A 20,674-nucleotide genomic window follows, 5' to 3' on the forward strand; every position below is an offset into this window, starting at 1 on the left:
ATTGCTGCCCCAGGAGGCAGAGCCAACCACACGCATACACACAAGAGGGTGGGAGGATATGGAATATAAACACAAAGAAAATGACGATGAACAATGGTGTTGAAGGATGAAACACAGAAAATGACCAAGGGGAGGATAATACAAACTCACATAGAAGGCTGCCATGCCCCTTTATTCATATGAAGGCAGAAGGCAGTCAGTCGCAGGATGTGGAATGCTATAGTACAGCCCAATCTCATCAGATCTCAGAAGCTACCCAGAGTCTGCACTTGGATGGGAGACCACCAAGGAAGACTTTGCAGAGGAAGGCAATGCAAGCCACCTCTGCGTCATCTCTTGCCGTGAAAACCCGTTGCTGGGGTCGCTGTCAGTCAGCTGCGACTTGACTGCACCTCACACACACAGTCAGTTACTGGTCCTGCCTTCACAATAGCCCCACGTACTTTCATGAAGCACATGACAGGCACCTGAGGAAGTGTAGGGCATTGTGTTGGGGAACCCTGATCTAGGGTTTATTAATTGTGATCTGTACAAACGATTATTCTCCCCCCCCCCCCGCCACACACACATTGACACAGCTGTTACTGCTCCCCCACTCCCAGTGTCTTGTGCCTCTTATTCTGAGGGGAATGGGGGTACAAAAGAGTTGGGCAGAACACTTGCCTCATTGCGATTGGTGGGATTTAAAATGTTTTGTTTGGGTGGAATCCTGTTGTAGTATCTCAGAAACATTTGGTTAACTTCCAGAATGTTCTACATTTTAACCTTCAATTTAAAATAAAAAAGGTTTTATTAAATAAAGCAAGTGAAAAACTGAGCACAATAATTTGAAAGGTTTATTTAAATTTGAACATCTGACAAAGTGTTGGACACATTAGTATACAGAGAGGCATCAACACATATGAAGACACCTTTGGTTGGGCTGCCAGATCTAGATATTATCCCCCCAATAATTAATCTATTAATGTAAGTGTACAGCCCCATTAGAGAGTATTTCACAGATATGTGACATTATGATAAATACATCTTTTTAATGATTTCTGAAACCATTCTAATATCTATGTTAATCAAATCACTGGCATGTTTATCTTCTTACAGATACATATTTGGGGAATGCTATACAATCTAAACAGCATGTTTCAACTGAAACAAGCCGTTTTTTTAGGAATTTTAGTTTTCTGCAGTTCTATCCTGCTGAAAATACCATTACAGATTGCTTAATACCTGTAGGACAGTCTATACAGGCAGAGGATTTAAATGCAAGGCACCGAAGAACCAAGCCAAATTTTCTATTCCAATGCTTTGCCCTACAATCAAAACAGTAACTCCCTGAGGAATACAATTACTGTTGAGCGCACTGAGTTTCAGGAGGTTCTTTGGAAGACATATGTATCACCGGGTATGTTTTCTTTTGGCTTTTCTTCTCCTGTTTACTTGTATCTTCAGCTGCACCAGCATAGTTTTCTTCTGACTTTATCCCAGGTTCAGATGTCAACCTACAGGCAAAGCAACCACTCTAACTTCACTTTTAAATTAAATACTGTCACCTTTGATACTTTGTCTGCTACTCAAAACAAATTATTCATTGCCATAAAGTCACATTTCCACTTAAAAAAACTAATTGCAATCAATTATAAAGTTGAGTATTTACGTATCTCAAGCCATGCCCAAAATGCGGAAAAGCAGACACACATACTCCAAAGAAATTAAACTGCTTTATGTATAAGGTACAAAGGCTGAATGTTTATGCTTTCCACTAGATGTGCAAACTCCTTGATGCAAGTAACTTACCGGAACTTTGAAGATTTGACCAATACACCTGCACTACTATTTCTTGGCAGGTAAGAATCTAGGCTAACGGACAAGAAACATCTTGTAAAGTGAAAAGAAGTGTGACTCATTGATGGCGTCTGTTGATACGCTACAAATTGACTAACAAATGTGGACAGACAAGCGAGTAATTCGTGGCCTAGTAACTTCTGTGGATTATTTACATGTTAGATAAAACGTGTGGAAGTATAAGGAAGTCTGGCCATAGGCTCCAACTTAGATTCCTAAGTGTGAATTTTGTGCTCCAAGTTCCAACTACATATGGGACAAACTAAAGGCTAGAATGCAGTGACAGAATAAAGGAATTCGGTTCTTTTTCTACTAAAGTCACTGCAGCAGGGCAGGCCTCACTGCGCTTGAAAGAACAAGGACTGAAGTGCTACCAAGATCCTTTGGTTCCAGTGTGCCTTGTTATATAAGCGGTGTGACTAAATTGTATTGCCCACCCACTATATAGCCAATGTATTGTTCTCAGGCTCACCACATGTGAACATCCAGCAATATAGGGCCTTCTTCCACACAGTATGATCCCACGCTACAATACGAACATGATCACTGCAGGGTTTTCCCCACCCAACGTTGTTGAAGCAGGTTGCCAAATGGTGAAAAGAGATCTACACAACTGGTCCAATCCACACAGCAAAATTACAGTATTAATTCATATTCCCCTTGTAGCATGAAATCACACACCATGGGGAAGCACTCACAATGTATAATATTTTTATTTAAGAATCTACACTGAATAGAGACATGTCATGGAAAATGTGTAACTAATTTTGTTCATAATTAATAAACTATACTACACATAGTATGCTATTGAAAAGGAGAACGTTCTAAGTTTTAACTCAATCTACTAATCTTGCCATATCTCACATAGAAAGGTCTTTACTAGCATGTGTTACCTGAGATCATTTAAAACTACATGCAAATTGTGTGCCATACCACTGAGTCATGGGCCTGTTAGCGCAGCTCGCACACCTAGTTACATTTTATACCTACCTAGAACAGTTACGCTACTATGTACAGTCCCAATATTTAGTAGGAAATATGGCCCAAAAATGCCATAGCCAAGTGTGTGGCAAGTTGCATTCCTACTGTGCTTCCAACATGTCTTTCTTTTCCCCTAATTCTTTCTTCTGTCACTTGGGACCTGGTCCTGTTTCATACGTACTTCAAGTATGTCATGTGCATTTCCAGGTGTGAACTGTACTTGTAGTTTACCATTTCTGCATGCCTACATGTGTTCCTGGCCCTTTGCTTCCAGAGCAGCATGAAGTGTGTTGGCTGCTAGGAAAGGTAGGGATTGGATTAATGTCTGGTTATATCACAAAATCATAATGAAAGCTAAAGGAAAAGCTGTACTGTTGTGTTACGCCATTCCTGGGGGGGGGGGGGAGAGACTTCTATGATGAAAGATTCCTGGCTCCCCTAACACAACCTATTACATTTCTTCTGGCCAGCTCACACAATGCTCTCCCATTCAGCCCAGCAAAGCTTTTAAGGAAGAAAAGGTGGACAGACACAGACTCTGAGGTATGAGGCATTACAGGAATTTAATTGTAATAGCTGATGCATTTAACACTACATTAAGACAATCCATACTAATATTTAATTGGCAAAATCGGTTAGTGCTATTCAAGTCACTTGCCTTACCACTCTTTAGAAGCACCATTTTAAAACTTAATCTAGGTTCTTGCAGGTCCAATTTCTTCTCCCAAAATTCCAGAATTCTTAAGCACTATTATTGAACCTTCATGTGCAAACGTATTATCTTGCCTCCCTGCAAAATTCTTACTCCACAATGCAAAACCAAGAAAACCAAGCTTAAGAGTGTGTAAAAGATGTTATGGTACATAAGACCTAGTTAAATGCAAATTCCAATGATATACAGGAGTAAATGCAGAAGCATACCAAGTCCTCCTAAAAAGCAACTAGTGGAATGGCTACGTGTAGGGCTTCTCTGTTAATTTTACATGCAGATTTGCCACATGCTTGCAAAAGGAATCACCCTGAACTCAGCAAACAGCATCAACTTGACCATCAGCCCCCCCTCATTCTTTCCAAAACTACCATATCAAGCTTAGACATCCTTCTCCTTTCACCCCCCACTCTACTGCACTCTTCTCTGAACTGAGGTTCCTCCAATTTCATAAGTCTCCTTCATATTCAAATGAAACAGCTGACTCCTCCAACCATTCCACCCACTCACCTTGCACCTACCTGCTTCAACTCTCTGAGCAGCTCCAGGGCTTTACCTAGAGCAGTTTACGATTCCAATTGCATACCGGTTGTGCAGTTTAGGAAGCACAGCTAGATTAAACACTATGTTTACATTTCAATGATTTTCCCTATAACCTTCAGGGGTAAAAACTTCAATCTTGCCAATACTGAGGAATAGGGTCTTTAAAAAATATAAACTGCCCAGGACAATCAGGACTCCAGTCACCCAATTTAAATGGATGCTTTCTTGTCTCTGAATGTGTAGCGGTTGTTACAACTACCCAACTTACCACTGAACACTAACATCAGGATTATACTTTTCACTGTACATCCGATAGCTATGTCTCTGTTAATTCTAGCACTGTTCTGAGAGTACTGATGAAAGCTTTCACCTAACCAAGGAAAACCCTTTCAAAGTAGTGCAGCCTGAAAAAACTTAACTATTCCATAATATGCCCCATGTCTAATGCACAAGATGGAAAAGGAAAGCCCAAAAGGTAGGCTTTTCACTGACTTAGTGAAACAGTTAATCCACTGAGAACCTGCACACCAAATTTTCCACCTTGTCATCCTATAAAAATCAACTTCCATTTCTAGTTCCCATCAGCCACGCATTTTCTCTGCAAAGCCATTTTTGTCACTACATACTCTTCCCATTGTCAAAAGCTAGTAATATCAAGACTAGTTAAAAGGAAGCAACATGTCTACAAAAACATGCACTGACTTATGAAAGAATTATGTCCACAATGTTATCTACACTGCCATACTATCCGCTGCTGGTAGGGGGGGGAATACAACATTGAAGAAGTCTGAGCAGTTTGCCTTTGCACTATCAATGAAAGCTACTTAATGCATCTGACCAGGTCAAAGCTGCTTCTCCAGCAGCTTTGGTAGACAAACCTCTACTGATGGAAGAATGGTCATCTTCAGAAGCTATTATAAAAATAGTTATTTAAAAATGCTTCAGTTCTCAAGTAAAAAAAGGAGTTAATATGCTAAACACTAAATATTTTAACAGCTGTTAAGAAAATCTCAGCCACCATGTTCCCCCTCTAGTTCAACATTAGAGTTGTCACTATGTGCCACATGCACTTCCTATTCTAATCTAAGTGCACATTAACTATGGAAGCTCAAGTGGCTTTTTTTGCAATTCTATAAAAAACTAGCAGTAATTTGATATACGCCAGTCATGCTGTACCTTGCAATGTACACCAGTTTAAAAACTGAGCAGAAAGATCTGAATACATACAATGGCTAATACAGATGGTAAATACAGCTTGAAGCACTAGTTCATTACTACAGCCATTTAAACAGCGAAAACTGTCCATGATTTAAGAGTCCTTCTCATTCAGTTATTTTTTAATCTTTTTAGAGGATTTTGAAAATGTCAGAGAGGGCAGCTGGAACTGAGGGATTGCACTGCATGCAACACTGAGAAAGTAAATGAAGAAGTGGATAGCGTAGTTCATGCAGCAAAAGAAAAGAGATGCAGGTCTGTGCCAATTGCCTTGTGCATGCATATTAGAAGACACTGACCTGGTAACGGGGAAAGGTGAAGTATTACTCCCATCTTTCTTTCTTATATTTTTTCTGTCAGATTCTTCCTCCTTGATTTTAGCTCTCTTCTTTTCAGGCTGATCAGTTTTCTGACACATTGCTGAAGGTAGAACCATGTTCATTGGTGCAGCTTGAAGAGAGGTTTTCACAGAGGCTTCATTTATTTTTATCTCTTCATAGGTTTGAGACAGCGAATAAGCAGTTTCATGCGCAGAGGTCCTCGTGGTACTTAAATGATCAGAAGCCATGTTCCCTGGAGCCTTTTTAAAACTGATGGGATTTTTCATTAACTCTAGTGCTGCATAAGAAGAGGGGGAAAGAACACAATAATTCTTAAGGTTAAATAAGTATGGTTGCTTAACTAATTAGCCTTGACTGCATTAATTCAGATCTCTTAAGGAAGACTTTTTGTATGACACTGTGGGAAACCATTGTGAAACTGAAGCCCAGAATGACCTGCCAGAGCCCTTACACAACTCTGTTCCTAGAAGGAAGGCCTCACAGTGAACCTTTTCTTAATTTACCCAGGGCAACTGCAAGTTTTCAGGATGTTTCAAAATTCCCAGGTCAGTAAAGCATTTCCCGTGTTTACGTATACATGGCCAAGCATGATCAGAAAAGCAGCAGCAGAAGAAGAGCTGGGCTTTATACCCTGCTTTTTCTCTACCTTTAAGGAGTCTCAACGTGGCTTACATTCGCCTTCCCTTCCCCTCCTCACAACAGACACCTTGTGAGGTAGGTGGGGCTGAGAGTTCAGAGAGAACTGTGACTAGCCCAAGGTCACCCAGCAGGCTTTATGTGTAGGAGTGGGGAAACAATCCCAGTTCACCAGATTAGTCCGCCACTTAGGTAGAGGAGTGGGGAATCAAACCCAGTTCTTCTGATTAGAGTCCGCCGCTCTTAACCACTACACCATGCTCGCTCTCTTCCTGTTATGCTTTCCATACACTACCATGAAGTGTCCCTATCAGTGATTTTGCTCTATGCTTCCAAAAGAAAAGGTATGTTTAAAACAATTCTCTACACAGCACCCGCTGCTGGATTTGGACTATGGAGCAATGACCAGCTGTATTCTTCTTTATGTCAACTTGGATTACCATTGGCAAATCATGAAAGCATGGAATAGGAACAAAACATATTCTATATACAGTAACTAGTTACATTCCTGTTAGCTACATAATCAGCTATTGTACATGATTCCTTTGAAGGCTCTTACTCAAACATATGCGCTGAATTGCTATGCTGATGTTTGCTCCATTCATACCACAGTTGTTTTATAAACAGTCCTCTTTGTGTAAAACTGATTTATGTAAAAAAGATCCAAAGGACTTGAAAAAGAGGCTCGGAACAGTATTTTGAGTATTCATTAAGGTGAAAACAGAGTTGAACTTACCTGTAACTGCTGTTCGTCAAGATGTCTTCTGTGCAGGCACACATTGGGACTGCGCTTGCGCAGGCCAACCTCGGAAAGGATTCTTATAGCTTCTTAAAATCGATAGGGGGCGCCGAGACGCCATTGCGCATGCGTCCGCCTTCCCGCCCTATGATGTGGCGTAACGGCGCCCCCTCTCCCAGTTCAGTTCTTTGCCCACTCGAAGAGGCTACTATAATCAAAAAACAATTAATAAGTTCAATAGATGAGAGCTCTCCGAGGGGCAGGAGGGTGGGATGTGTGCCTGCACAGAAGACATCTTGACGAACAGCAGTTACAGGTAAGTGCAACTCTGTTTTCGTCTGCGGTCTTCTGTGCAGTCCCACATTGGGAGATTATATAGCAAGCCACTCACCTGGAGGCGGGGAAGAGCTCTCAGCCAAATAACGACTGTAATACTGCTTTCCCCACAGCTGCATCTTGTCGTGCATCTACATCGATTGCATAATGCTTAGCAAAAGTCTCCGATGAGGACCAGGTAGCGGCTCGACAGATGTCCTTGATGGGGACCCTCTTGCGAAAAGCAGCTGAGGATGACTGGGCCCTAGTGGAATGCGCCCTTAAGGATTTGGGACACTTCTTACCAGCCCTTAAGTAACAGTGGCGTATTGTCTGCACTATCCACCTAGACAAGGATTGGGAAGAAGCAGCCTCTCCTTTCTTCGGACCAGCAAAACATACAAACAAGGAATCTGACTTGCGAATCTGTCTTGTACGATTCAAATAATACAATAAAGCCCGTTTAACATCTAAGGAATGAAGAGTTTTTTCTGGTACAGATTGTGGATCTGGGAAAAAAACAGGTAAACATAAATCTTGCCCCAAGTGGAAGTCCGACACCACCTTGGGCGTAAATTCAAGACTGGTGCGTAACACTACTTTAGAAGGGAAAAATTGAACAAAAGGAGGGCGACACTTTAGCGCTGCAATCTCACTAACCCTCCGTGTAGATGTGATAGCTACTAAGAAACACACCTTGTAAGACAACCATGACAGGGGAACCTTTCCCAAGGGCTCAAAAGGTGGAAGCATCAACTGAACTAAAACTAAGGACAGTGACCATTGTGAAATAGGGTCATGCCTGACTGGGAACATATTTGCTAGACCTTTCAAAAATAATTTAGAGGTAGGATGAGAAAAAAGAGAATATCCATCCACTCCTACATGAAAAGCAGACAGAGCTGCTAGATGAGTTTTAACCGACGAAAAACTCAAGCCCCCTGTCTTAAGGGACAATAAATAATCTAATACCATCGGCAGAGGACATGACGACGGGAAACATTTCGAGGACCTAATCCATTTAGAGAAACGTTCCCATTTAAAAGCATATGAAACTCTCGTAGATGGCTTCCTTGAATTTAAAACTACTTCCAAAACTTGATCAGACAACTTCATTGAGGGGGGTTCAGCAACCAGGCTGTCAGCTGAAGAGTGCCCGGGTCTGGATGACGTATCCTGCCCACTGACAGTAGGTCTGATGCTGTCTGCAGGCGCCTGAAATTGCCCTGGGCAAGATTCTTCAATTCTGTAAACCAAATCTGTCTGGCCCAATATGGGGTTATTAAAATACAATGAGCTTTGTAAACCTGAATCCGAGCCAGTGTCTTGGTAATTAATGGGGTAGGTGGGAAGGCATAAAACAGGGCTCCCACCCAGGGTTTCTGGAAAGCATCCCCCAGGGACCATGGGTCGTGACCCGCTCGGGAACAAAAAAGAGGTGCCTTTTTGTTTTGGGACGTGGCAAACAGATCTATCTCGGGGAACCCCCACTCCTGAAAAATGGGTAGAATGTAATCCCATTTGAGAGACCATTCGTGATGGTAGGAAAACATTCTGCTCAGGGAATCTGCTTCGATGTTCTGTATTCCTTGAATATGGATGGCTTGAAGAGACACGTTGTGTAGGATTGCCCATTTCCAAATGCTTTCTGCTTCCTTGCACAGAGTGAGGGAGACTGTACCCCCTTGTCTGTTTAGGTAAAACATTGCGGTGGTGTTGTCTGTCTGGATGAGCACCGCTCTGTTGTACAGGATTTCTGCAAAAGAGATAAGAGCATAACGAATAGCTCATAGCTCTAAAACGTTAATATGAAGGGAAAATTCTCGAGGAGACCATAATCCCTGGACCGTTAATCCTTGACAATGTGCACCCCACCCAATTAAAGAAGCATCTGATGTGAGAACCACCTTAGGCATAAACACCCCAAAAGAAACACCAGAAACCAAGTTATGCATTTGGGACCACCATTGCAAGGTACGTAGTACAGGTCTAGGGACTGAAAACCTGGTTTGTTGAGACTGGGTCAGAGGGCTGAATTTCCTGACAAACCAATTTTGGAGGGGCCTCATGTGTAGTCTGGCGGTTTTAATAACTGCTGTAGTTGATGCCATCAGTCCCAAAAGTGTCTGAATACGCAAGGCCGACTGATGCCTCATATTTAAAAAGGAACGTACTACACCCAATAATTTGTGGGCTCTATCAGCGGGCAAGGTTGCTTTACCTAGAATAGAGTCTAGAGAAGTGCCAATGAATTTAGCTGTTTGAGACGGGACAAGGGCTGATTTCTTAAAATTAACCATAAGGCCCAAAGAATTCAGGCAGTCCAGGATGAGTTCCCTCTGAGAGATCAGCTGGTCTATGGAAGGAGCTGTCACTAACCAATCATCCAAATAAGGAAAAATCACACAACCCTTGGTACGGAGGTGAGCTACCACCACGGCCATACATTTGGTGAAGACACGAGGAGCTGTGGATAACCCAAAAGGTAACACTGCATATTGGAACACCTTGCCCCCTACTACAAAACGTAGGTACTTTCGATGTTCTTCTTTAATTGAAATGTGGAAATAAGCATCCTTCAAATCAATAACAATATACCACCAACCAATTTTTAATAACTGTAAAACATTGCAAATAGTTAACATGTTGAACTTTTTATACTGTAAACATTTATTAAAACCTTTCAAATCAAGAATGGGGCGCAAACCGCCATCTTTTTTGTCAACTACAAACAAACGAGAATAAAAACCTTCAAAGGAAGTTACAACAGGTTGCACTGCACATTTAAGCACTAACTCTTCTAGGGCAGTTTGTAAGGCTGGAGACAATGTTGGACCACTGTCAAATGGGGGGTGATCTAGACTAGGTAGAAATTGAAATTCTAACGAATACCCGTGTAAAACAAGTTGCAACACCCAAGCATCAGAGGTTATGTTCACCCAGGCCGAGAAAAAGGAAGACAAACGATCACCAAATATGCAGGGACAACTGTCCCTAATCTGGAACAGTCAGAAAGATGGTTTGGGACCTTGTCCTCTCGGGGATTGAGACCTCGGGGCAGTGGGCCTGGACCTAGGAAATCTCCGTCTGTTCTGGTGCTGGAAAGATTGGAACACTCGTTGTTGTCCATAAGAATTGGGTGGTGGAGGAGGCGGTCTCTGGAACCTTGGTTGGTAGGTAGTATTTCTATAGCCATAGCGTGGTCTGTGAAAACTGCCAGGAACTTGAACAGATACCCCCATGTACCTGGCATCTTGTTTCTAGTTTTTAAGCTGGCTGAGGGTGTCATTGGTGGTCGCAGCGAAGAGGCCCTTGCCATCAAAGGGTAGATCTTCAATGGTACTTCTGACGTCTTGGGATAAAGCCGTAGATCGGAGCCAGGCAAATCTGCGTAGGGAGACTGAGGCGGCCATGCCTCTAGCAGCTGACTCTGAGGCATGTCTGCCAGCGTTCATTTGATGTCTAGCCAATTGAGTCCCTTCAGATATTACCAACTTGGCTAGCGACCTTTGTTCATCTGGCAGGTCCTGCAGGTAAACAGACATCTTCTCCCAGAGGAAAAGATGATAGGCTGACATGATAGCTTGGTAGTTTCCAATACGAAAGCCAAGTGCGTCTGCAGAATAAGTTTTCCTGCTAAGTACATCTATACGCTTACTGTCCTTGTCAGATGGTGAGGAATGGCTGCCTAGACGTTTGTTTTGTGATTCAGCCACAATCACTGAAGAAGGGACTGGATGTGAAAATAAAAACTCACATCCTGTAGGAAGAACTTTATACATGCTATCTACTTTCCTGGAGGTTGATGGAGTAGAGGAAGGGTTTTCCCAAACTTTCTTAGCTACGTCCATAAAATCCTCTAACACTGGGAAGGCAGTGGAAGTAGAGGCTTGAGGAAAAAGAGGAGACAATATTTTCTCCTTTGGTTTAGGTGCTAGGGATTTAGCGTCCAAACCTAAGGCTTTGGCTGCTCTGGTCATTTGTTCTGAAAAGCTGGTAATTTCTTCACCCGAGGGACCCGGGAGGTGATCTCCAGAGGCTAGATCTGGACTGGCTTCAGAGGGATCCTCTAATCCCAGCTCAGAACGAACTGACTGAGAGTCTTGGTCTAATTCAGAAGCACCCAAAGATAAGTGGTGATCCAATAGGGGTAGTCCCTCTTGTGAAAGTACTGGTTGAGACTGTTCAGTAGGCCAAGATGGAGGCTGTTGAGTCAGGTGGGGTTGGGGACCCCAGGGTGGATAAGGATACCCTTGCCAAGGGGCTGTTTGAATTGGCCCATACCACTGAGGGGGCCACCACTGAGGCATTACAGGGGGTATGGACTGCTTCTGAGACCCCACTAGATTCGATGCTGGAATCTGATGTTCGCTGGGAACAGACTGCAGGGAGCCATGTATCTCTTTCAAAAACAAATCAGGTAAGTCATTGTCCGAATCCGAAGATTCCTTTTCAAAATGAGGGGAGGGAGTGCGGAGGGGAGGGGGAGTACGATCGTCCTCCCTAACACTCGGATCCCCAGGCGCTTTGGAACCAGTGACTCTCGGTTCCTTAGATTTCTTATTTAAGTGCTTGGTTTTGGCACGCGCCTTCTTAGGGGGCGGTTCAGTAGTACCCTTAGTTTTCTCACTCGGAACCGGCGAACGAGGGCGGGATTTTGAGGCGGACGCTAGCGTCGGTTCCGACCGCACGGATCCGATCGATTCCGATTGCGTCATTTGGTCTCGCTCGGCCGATGACTTCGAGGCCGGCATTTGAGAACCCGACAAGATCTTCTCATAGAGCCAAGCTTTTAAACGGGAAGCTCTATCGGCCCGTGCCTTTGGGGTAAATTGCAGGCAAATTTTACAGGCAGTTACATTATGGGATTCACCCAAGCAGAGCACGCAAAGCGAATGCTCATCCGTTTTAGACATTTTTGTGTCGCATTGCAAGCATTTTTTAAATAAAGCCGCTTGCGCCATGACTCCTCTCCTTTTCTCAATGTTCTCTCTCTTTTTTTTTTTTTTTTTTTTTTACAGATAATTCTAACCGTGAGCTGCGAAGCGAAGGACGTCCTTTCTTTCCGGCGGCAAAGAACGAACTGGGAGAGGGGGCGCCGTTACGCCACGTCATAGGGCGGGAAGGCGGACGCATGCGCAATGGCGTCTCGGCGCCCCCTATCGAAGCTATAAGAATCCTTTCCGAGGTTGGCCTGCGCAAGCGCAGTCCCAATGTGGGACTGCACAGAAGACCGCAGACGAACAAAAAAAATTCCTGACAGCAAATACATCTCATATTACTGAACCATGATAGAGCAGTTGTAGTTGAGACCTTATACAAACCCATCTGAGCTAACTTTATATAGATTATGGGTTCATGCAGGCTACTTCTCATGGTTGCTACAACTTTTTTTCACAGATACAATATTGTTTACTGATCCTTTTTAAGCAACTATGTTCCCATTCACTGTACGCATCCTTTAAGTTTCTGAACTTTATTTCCCTGCAAATCATACAAAACACAAAGAGGAACATCACCCAAGGATGCGATAAAAACCATTGTCCCTGATCTCCTCTAGAGATAATGGTTATCTCCTCCAGAATTTCTAAAGAACTAGTAAGGAAGGAAAAGTGAATTGGTTAAAAATTTGATTACAAATTTATTAAAAATGTATACCGTAAGATGCCTTGACCTCTGTAAGGAAGAAAGACGTTTGCCTTAGCAAACAACGAAGCAGGAAACAATGTTATTACCAATAGTTCAAGTGAATCTAAAGCAGAAAAGAACATGTCCCACAAAACCCCAGTAACAGAAGAGTAGGCATAGGTACTTGCATGGAAAAGTGAATGATCCACATCTCATCTCTTAAGCTTTAACAATGCATAACAGAGCAGACACCAATTATTTCTGAAACAAATAAATCAGAACTCTCACCATTTCCAAGCCCATTTCTACATTTTGGACACCACTGCATTTCTTCTGCTATCATTAGGCACGTGACAGTCAGTGAACGTTCCAAGTCCTGCCGTCCCCTTCCCATAGCTGGTCTGGTGGCAGCTGCAGCAAGGGACGACCTCTCTGCAGGGCCACCATTGTTCTCCAGTAAAAAGAAACTGAAATGGCTTTGGCGGTAAGGAATAAAGCCAGCAGCATAAGCTCATTATAAACAGATTCTAAATTTTGGGGAAGTTTGAACTGAGCATGTGGGAGAAGGAGAGTTGTCACTGTGAGCCACCCATTTAAAACTCCATCATCGCTTGTGACACTCATTTTTAGCAATCAGGCCCATATTGTAGTATAATCCATACTTCGCTCTTATTAGTTTCAATGTCTGTTTTAATGAAGGGAGATACCTAGCAGTTAAAATGCTGCTCTGATTATTCTATAAAAAGTTCTCTTATTGATTCAGTGCTCTGAATTGTGAAAGTAATTTCAATTATTGTTGGTATAAGGAATGTCCCGGGATTGTTCTTCTACATACTCATGTGGTTTCTTCCAACTCAAGGCACTCTTGAACATTTACAATGATGAATTCTATTCCAGTTGGGGAATTTAAACATTTACCTCCAGGTTCATACTTGATTCTCAATTCATCCAGGAGTACTCGCAAATTTATACTGTCACTTTGACAAGCCTCAAGCTCTCTTTCAGTTGCAAAAAGCTTCCGCTCCATCTCCAAAACCCGCTGACTTTCAAACAAAGCTTTCATCCGCTGTAAAGACAATTCACTTTTCAAACTTTCTATCTCCTTACTGCCAAATAAAAAAGAAAAGAAAGCGTGAATGAGTGAGTACTGGATAACTTAGAATCACTTCAGAACTCAGTACCTTTATCGCCCAAAACAGTGCTCGGCAAACCGCGGCTCGTGAGCCGGATGTGGCTCTTAGGACCCTTGAGTGCAGCTCTCGAGGAGGAGGAGGAGGCGCGCTGCGGCTCCTCCCTGCAGGTGGAGGTGGCGAGCGGCCGGCGAGCAGGCGGGCGGCTGTCGCCTCACCTTTTCCCGCCCTGGCTCGCGGCCCTCCGCCAGGGGGCGGAGGTGCGGGGTCGCGGCCTGGGCAGGCCGGGCCAGCTGGCCGGAGGAAGGACTGAGGAAGCACGCCCCCTGGAGCTGGAGGGTGAGGAGCCGCGGGGAGTTGGCTGCGGCTGAGGTAGGCAAAGGCAAAACCCTCCGCAGCTCCACATGAGGAACAACTGCCCTTTTCCCGTCGCCTGGTCAAGTTCACTTTTTGTCCCCCCCACCCCGCCCCCTAACAGAGTCTGGTCATCTTCAAGCTAAACGAACCCTTCCCAAGGAAGGAGCTTTCCCGATCTGCTGGAACGGTTTCGGTGCCACATGTCAACAGCATCGAAACCCCTTTGTTCGCTATGTGACCCTCCTATTAATTGTAGTCTCCCCCTCCTTTATGCCGCCTTCTCTTTTTGGAGCGCTTTTGCACAGCGCTGCCCTGTCTGCACCTCGCTTTGGTGAGTCGGCCGTTCCCCAGCTGGGATCTGCAGCGGCTCAGCCTTTTCCCTGCCCCCGCCATCTTGCGCCGCCTCCCTCCGTCTGCCTCCCGGTGTTTCGGGTCCCCTGGAGATCTTTCCCAAAGTGTACACAACAACCATGCACGCGGGAGGCTTCCTCTTGGTGACATGACAGTGCGCAATTGGCCGGGCTTCGGCTTGCGCTTCTCAGCCGCCCTCTGCCGGCCAGTCCTCAGAGAATGGATGGACTCTATAAAGGAATCCACGGCCCTCAGTTTGCAAGATCTGAGCAAGGCTGTTAAGGACAGGACACTTTGGAGGACATTGATTCATAGGGTCGCCATGAGTCGGAACGACTTGACGGCATTTCACACACGCACACACACACACACACTCACAGATGCACATTTCCCCCCATCCAAACTCTCAAAACTCTGCAGGGGGGCTTAATTTTGAGTTTGGAGGACGCGCATGGGGGAAGAGGTACATCTACGGAACGGCAAAGTTTAATTTTAAGAAATTTGGCTCTCAAAAGAAATCTCAATCGTTGTACTGTCGATATTTGGCTCTGTTGACTAATGAGATTGCCGACCACTGGCCTAAAAGATGCTCAAGTGTTATTTGGGACTGAACTCACTGTTCAACTTTAGTGCTAGTGAATAAATCTTCTCTCTCTCAATTACCCTACCAGTAAATGTTAAGGTAGGATAAATAAAAGCTAGAATCTAAAACAGGATTAGACTTCAACCATGAAATAACCCTTGACAATAGAAGAACGGCCAGGTTTGAACAGTATGATATTAGACTAGGGGATGCTAAATTCACTTTTCCATCACCTGGATAAAAATGATACTTTATTAATCTGGTGTGGGGGAAGGGGTTAAAGAAACCTCAAAATCAGTCTTAAAAATAAAACCCTAAATTGCACATAAGCTACAGAGGGGGGGGGGGGGGAATTACCTTGGCCATGCTCTTTAACACCACAGTTAACACTTACTCAGAGTTCTCAAGCTTCATCTGCAGTAAATCTCTGTAATAGCCATCTCCAAATTTTGTGCACTCAGAAGCGTTATAAAGCATCAGTTCTTTTGTGTTTTCAGATACCTGCTGGAGAACAGTAATAAAAACTGAACGCCACTGTTTGCATTTGACATTTTTAGTGTTCCAAGGTTCAACATTAATGACCAGTAAAAATGAGGAGACAGATAGTAAACAGTACATAAAAAATGCTCCTCATTCAAATTCATTAAATACTGTCATTATGTTCTTCATGGTAAAAAACAAAAAACATGGGAGGAAAGTTGCTTCATTCATAGTTACCACAGCCTTGAAGGGGGGAAATGGCTTATATTTTAATATCTGCCTAGAGATACAGAAATATAGACCGGTGTTTGACCTCTGGACATAGCTAGAGAGGAATCCCAGTCCCTTGAGCGCTTCAGTACATGGTACTGAATCGGGGTGAGAGGAGAGACACTCTTCTCTGATGTGGGGTGGTAACTCCAAATGACTTCCAACAATACATGATGGTGTTGCAATCTTTCCTTGACTACTGAAAGGGTCCTTTGGAATGTGCCTTTGCATAATCTTCAGAAGGAGCTCAGGATGAAGCAGTGCGATCAGACGTTCACTTGTCAACACTAAGAGAGGTATCAAAAGGTGGTCCATTCCACCCTCAAATACACACTGGTGTACCCATCTCACCTGCCTGGGACAGAACTTAGGTTTTTCTTTGTTTTCCCCAGGCCATGGTGACTTCACCATCTTTTTCTGCTGCTTAGGAACTGAGGAATCAAGGACTCCCTTGAAGGGTATCAACAAAACTGGTGGGTTTGATGTTGAGGGACTGGGCAGTGTTGAAATGGGTCAGACACCCCTTTTGATGTCAAAAGAGTCTGTTTACAAAGAAGGTAGCACAATGGTTTTCTCTGTTCCTCTACGCTCAGCAGGTGCATTTTAAACAATGTTCACAGATCTCAGCATTGTCCAAACATTGGCCTTGCCCAAACATGAGACAGTGATTGTGCCCATCTATGAAAGGGAGTTTCCTGCCACACTCCCAGTAGTTCTTAAAGGATGTGGTTTTGGCTATGAAATGAAGGCAAAAAGATGGAGAAGGGCTGGGAAGCTTCAAGGAGAACTTCTCAGTGCTGGTAGGAGACATTAAATGGTGAAATAAATGTCTTTGAAACAACTCTGAAGAGATAAACTGATCAATTCCAAAACAGCACCTCTGATGCTGTGGACAAAAAGAAAGCAGGCACCAAACTGATCAATTCCAAAACAGCACCTCTGATGCTGTGGACAAAAAGAAAGCAAGCACCAGACACACAGCTCCTCCTCCTGGAGAACGTATAGTCAGCATCTGGTGGGGAAGGGATTTTTGTGCTTAGTTTGTGGCTCTAACTGAGTAGTAATCTTGTTTTCTAGACAGAGCTGCCCATCTGTGAGGAGTAAGGAAGTGTGCACAGAAGTGGTCTAACTCTTTGTGTAGAAATTCACTTAAGCTTGATGTCAACTCAAGAGCTTTCAGACTAGTTATAAGCCCTGGAACATATTATTTTTTCCCAAAAGGAACAGTACAATACTACATATTTCTATGCGAAATTAAACTGGACACAAACAAACTTTTATTGTCAAAGCACATACTTTAGATTTCTCCAGCTGCTGCACTTTCATGATAAGTTCTTCTATTTCACCATTCTTTTGTTGAAGCATGTTCTGCAAACGTTCCACCTGGTCATGCTCTCCCTGTGGACCCTTCATCCGAAGCAGTGTAGCCATCTGTAGCTACAAGTCAAATCAGATTTTGGATCAGCCCATACAAAGATCATTATAATCTACATTCATACAACTCAAGTATTTGAAATTATACAGGATAACCAGGATCTAGAGAACCTCCACTCCTAAGTATCATAGTAAAGACCTGCTTTGCCTGCTAGTAACCAGTTTATACAAAACCTTTATTTGCATTACTCAAAACATCCATACTAGCCTGAAATATTAATTACAATCAAGTTACTTAAATGCCACTGGAAATTCGAGATTCCACAGACATATGCATGCTGAAGAAAGGGTAAAAAGTCTATGAAGCCTATAGTCTATGAAGTAGTTCATAGAATTAGTATATAAATATTTCAGTACACCATACAGAATGTTTAAGCACATTTTCTGGCTCAGAAATGTTAATTCGTTTAATTACAGACAAAACCCCTAGAAGCTAGCCTAACTGCCTGGATTGATATTTCTGCCTGGATTGAGAATTGTATGCTATTCACATACAAGAAATATAAATGCTGTGTCAATAGGGCTAAAATAAACATGCTCAATTCCTATCCTGTGCCCATTTGTCTTCTGCCTAAAGAAATTCTGGATTAATCATACCTTCATTCTTTGCAGATGTTCTCTAATGAAAGTATGCTGTTTTTGTAGTAACTGATATTTTACTTTTGCACTGATCAGCTGACGCTCAATTTCCGCTCTCCTGTCCTCCACCTTTAATATAAGAAGTAACATGGGGAAAATGGTTGCACATATCATTGACACCTTTCTGCGTTAACTTGACATCTGCAGTCAGGGTGCAAGACAGACAATTAACCTTTCCAGCCAGCTTATATATAGTTACCCTTTGCCCTTGTATTAACCAGTGTTCCATTCACATTAAGCGTGGCAAGGTATTTATAAGTTATTATTATTAATAGCTGCTTTCCTGAGTAGTACCAAAGCTACCAGCGGCTAAACAACCTGGTCTTTCATTTTTTTAAGTGCATTTGTATTTGTTTACCCATGCCCAGTTAGTGATTTTATAGGGTTTTCTCCTAGAGTTGTCAAAAAATTTCCACTTTTACCATAGGATTTTTTTTTGTACAGTCAAAGATGGAAGAAACACAGGAAAAAGAAGTTAGAGCAATTCATCCAAGATGAACATGGGCCCACCCTTCAGACAAAACACCATTCTTTCCTCTCTGCGTGTTACATTTAAGTATGCTTTAAGCAAACGCTTGAAGGTGCTTGCAGATGGCACTTCCTGAAACATCAAGACAGGGAGTTGCATCTGGAGCTACCTCAAAGAAGAGCTACATCCTTGCCTTGCAGTTTTGGTGGTAGGCTAGTTAGCTTTACCACTGCTTTGCTACCCGTACTTATCCTCTTAATCTATTGTGACTAGAATCTGTTTTCTGGAGGACGTGCACTGTTTCTTCAAGACATGCAGGAGCTTGACACACCAACTCGGTAGCCACATTACGCCAAAGCACGTCCATGTGCAACCACCTTAAGAGGCTCCAAGCTTCCACAATATACCAGCAATCCCCAAAGCATTTCAACAACAGTAGAATGTTGCTTTGAACAAATATTTTAACTGACATTGTGCCAAGAGGTAAGACGCGGTATAAATATTTTAATAAATAAAACAATAACAATACTTGCATGAACCTTGGAAACTAAAGCTCAGAACACTTCAGTTCTGAAGCAACCAAATGTAAAGAGTCTTCACAACTGGAAATACCATTACTACACAGTGGGTTTGGTACAAATCTTTCCTGTCAACCTCAATAAAAACCAGTACCTCCGCAAACAAAGAACTGCCTTTACTGGAAGGATCCAAGGCCTGTTGCAGTGCATGATCTAATTGAACCTGAAGATCTTTATTCACCTCACGAGCTTTCTAAATGTGAGAGGGGAAAACAACATTACATAAAGTTACATCTTCACATGTAAATACATTAGTATCTTAACACTTCATAATCCATATGGCTTTTCTTTTCTTCATTCTACCATACTGTTTGTCAGTCACAAATGCAACCTATCCACCATCACCATCTTACGTGGAAAAAACACAGGACCGCCCTGTTTTCATTCAGTGAAGTATAAGGTAAACTGCAATTCAAGGACAGAGTCCAAGACAATAGGCAAAGGACTCTAGTCCTTATCCATGTATACTAAGAAGCAATAGATAGGCCTCCTTTTGGTTGTCTGAATTTGTGTCCACAATGGTGATCACCAATGATAACCCCTACTCTAAAGTGCAGGACAACTTTCAGAAATCCAGATGTAGAGATTCTAAAAGAAAAAAAGATATGTTGCAGTCTCAATAGGTGCCACCTGGTGACCTGCATGTGGTCCTGAAAACCTTCAAATTGGCCCAGATTAGGTTGTTCATCTTGTACCCCATTTAACAGTAGTTAGCCAATGTAACTGTTCAGGAGTTCAAAAGAGCAGCACAGGCTTGCAAACACCCATTCCAGAGCAACCAATTATTCCTGGCCCCAATAATATATAACAAGTGCGCAAACTTGCGCTGTTGCTAAGGCACATGTTCAAGAAGCCTGACTGACTGTATTGGGGAGGTTAGAGTGGGATAAAGCCGGTATTCTGTAGCCTGAGTTAGACTATATCTGCTGCAACAGATCTCTTTCCTAATAGTTCTCAGGCTACACAGGCTTCTGGAGAGGACATCTGCTGGGCAACTGGCTACATGAAGTCAATTAGCAGAAGGATTCACTTCTGTTACAAACCTACGTAGCTTACTAACAACACAGAGTACATGGGTTTATGGAATGGGGAATACCAACTGTTGGATTCCACTGCAACTTGCTTCCAAAAACTACTGCTCATATGCTACCAAGTGGGTTCTGAAGAAGTATTCAATCAAGTATTAAGGCATTTTAAATTCCAGCATTGCATCCAAGTCAAAATATTCCAGTTTGTGCCAGAGAATGCTGCAACATTAACAATGTAATTCTATGTTGTTACTCCAGTATAAATCCATTAAAATGCATTGGATTTAACTGTGCATAGGACTGCACTGAAAGTCAGATACATGCATAAAATAATAAAGTTCTATTACTTTTAAGACAAAAGTGGATGGCATTATATTCATCTGTCACACCTTGCAGCAAGCAAACAATA

General features: G+C 42.9%; 1 protein-coding gene across 2 annotated transcripts in view; it reads right to left on the reverse strand.

The window, feature by feature from the left end:
- Positions 1-1,342: 1,342 nt before the first annotated feature.
- Positions 1,343-20,674, reverse strand: part of SPDL1 (spindle apparatus coiled-coil protein 1) — a 28,320-nt gene continuing 8,988 nt past the window's right edge. Inside the window, exons 5-11 of one of the 2 annotated variants that reach the window (XM_056856931.1) lie at positions 19,332-19,430; positions 18,149-18,259; positions 17,414-17,554; positions 15,762-15,871; positions 13,865-14,052; positions 5,587-5,899; positions 1,343-1,496 (exon numbers count right to left, since the gene is read on the reverse strand). In XM_056856931.1, coding sequence (XP_056712909.1) covers positions 1,343-1,496; positions 5,587-5,899; positions 13,865-14,052; positions 15,762-15,871; positions 17,414-17,554; positions 18,149-18,259; positions 19,332-19,430 — 1,116 coding nt within the window. Of the gene's footprint in view, positions 1,497-5,373; positions 5,900-13,864; positions 14,053-15,761; positions 15,872-17,413; positions 17,555-18,148; positions 18,260-19,331; positions 19,431-20,674 lie in introns of those variants that run through there. The other variant, XM_056856923.1, reaches the window with a different exon arrangement.

The sequence above is a fragment of the Euleptes europaea genome, chromosome 1 (assembly GCF_029931775.1).
Source record: "Euleptes europaea isolate rEulEur1 chromosome 1, rEulEur1.hap1, whole genome shotgun sequence".
Lineage (NCBI taxonomy): Eukaryota > Metazoa > Chordata > Lepidosauria > Squamata > Sphaerodactylidae > Euleptes > Euleptes europaea.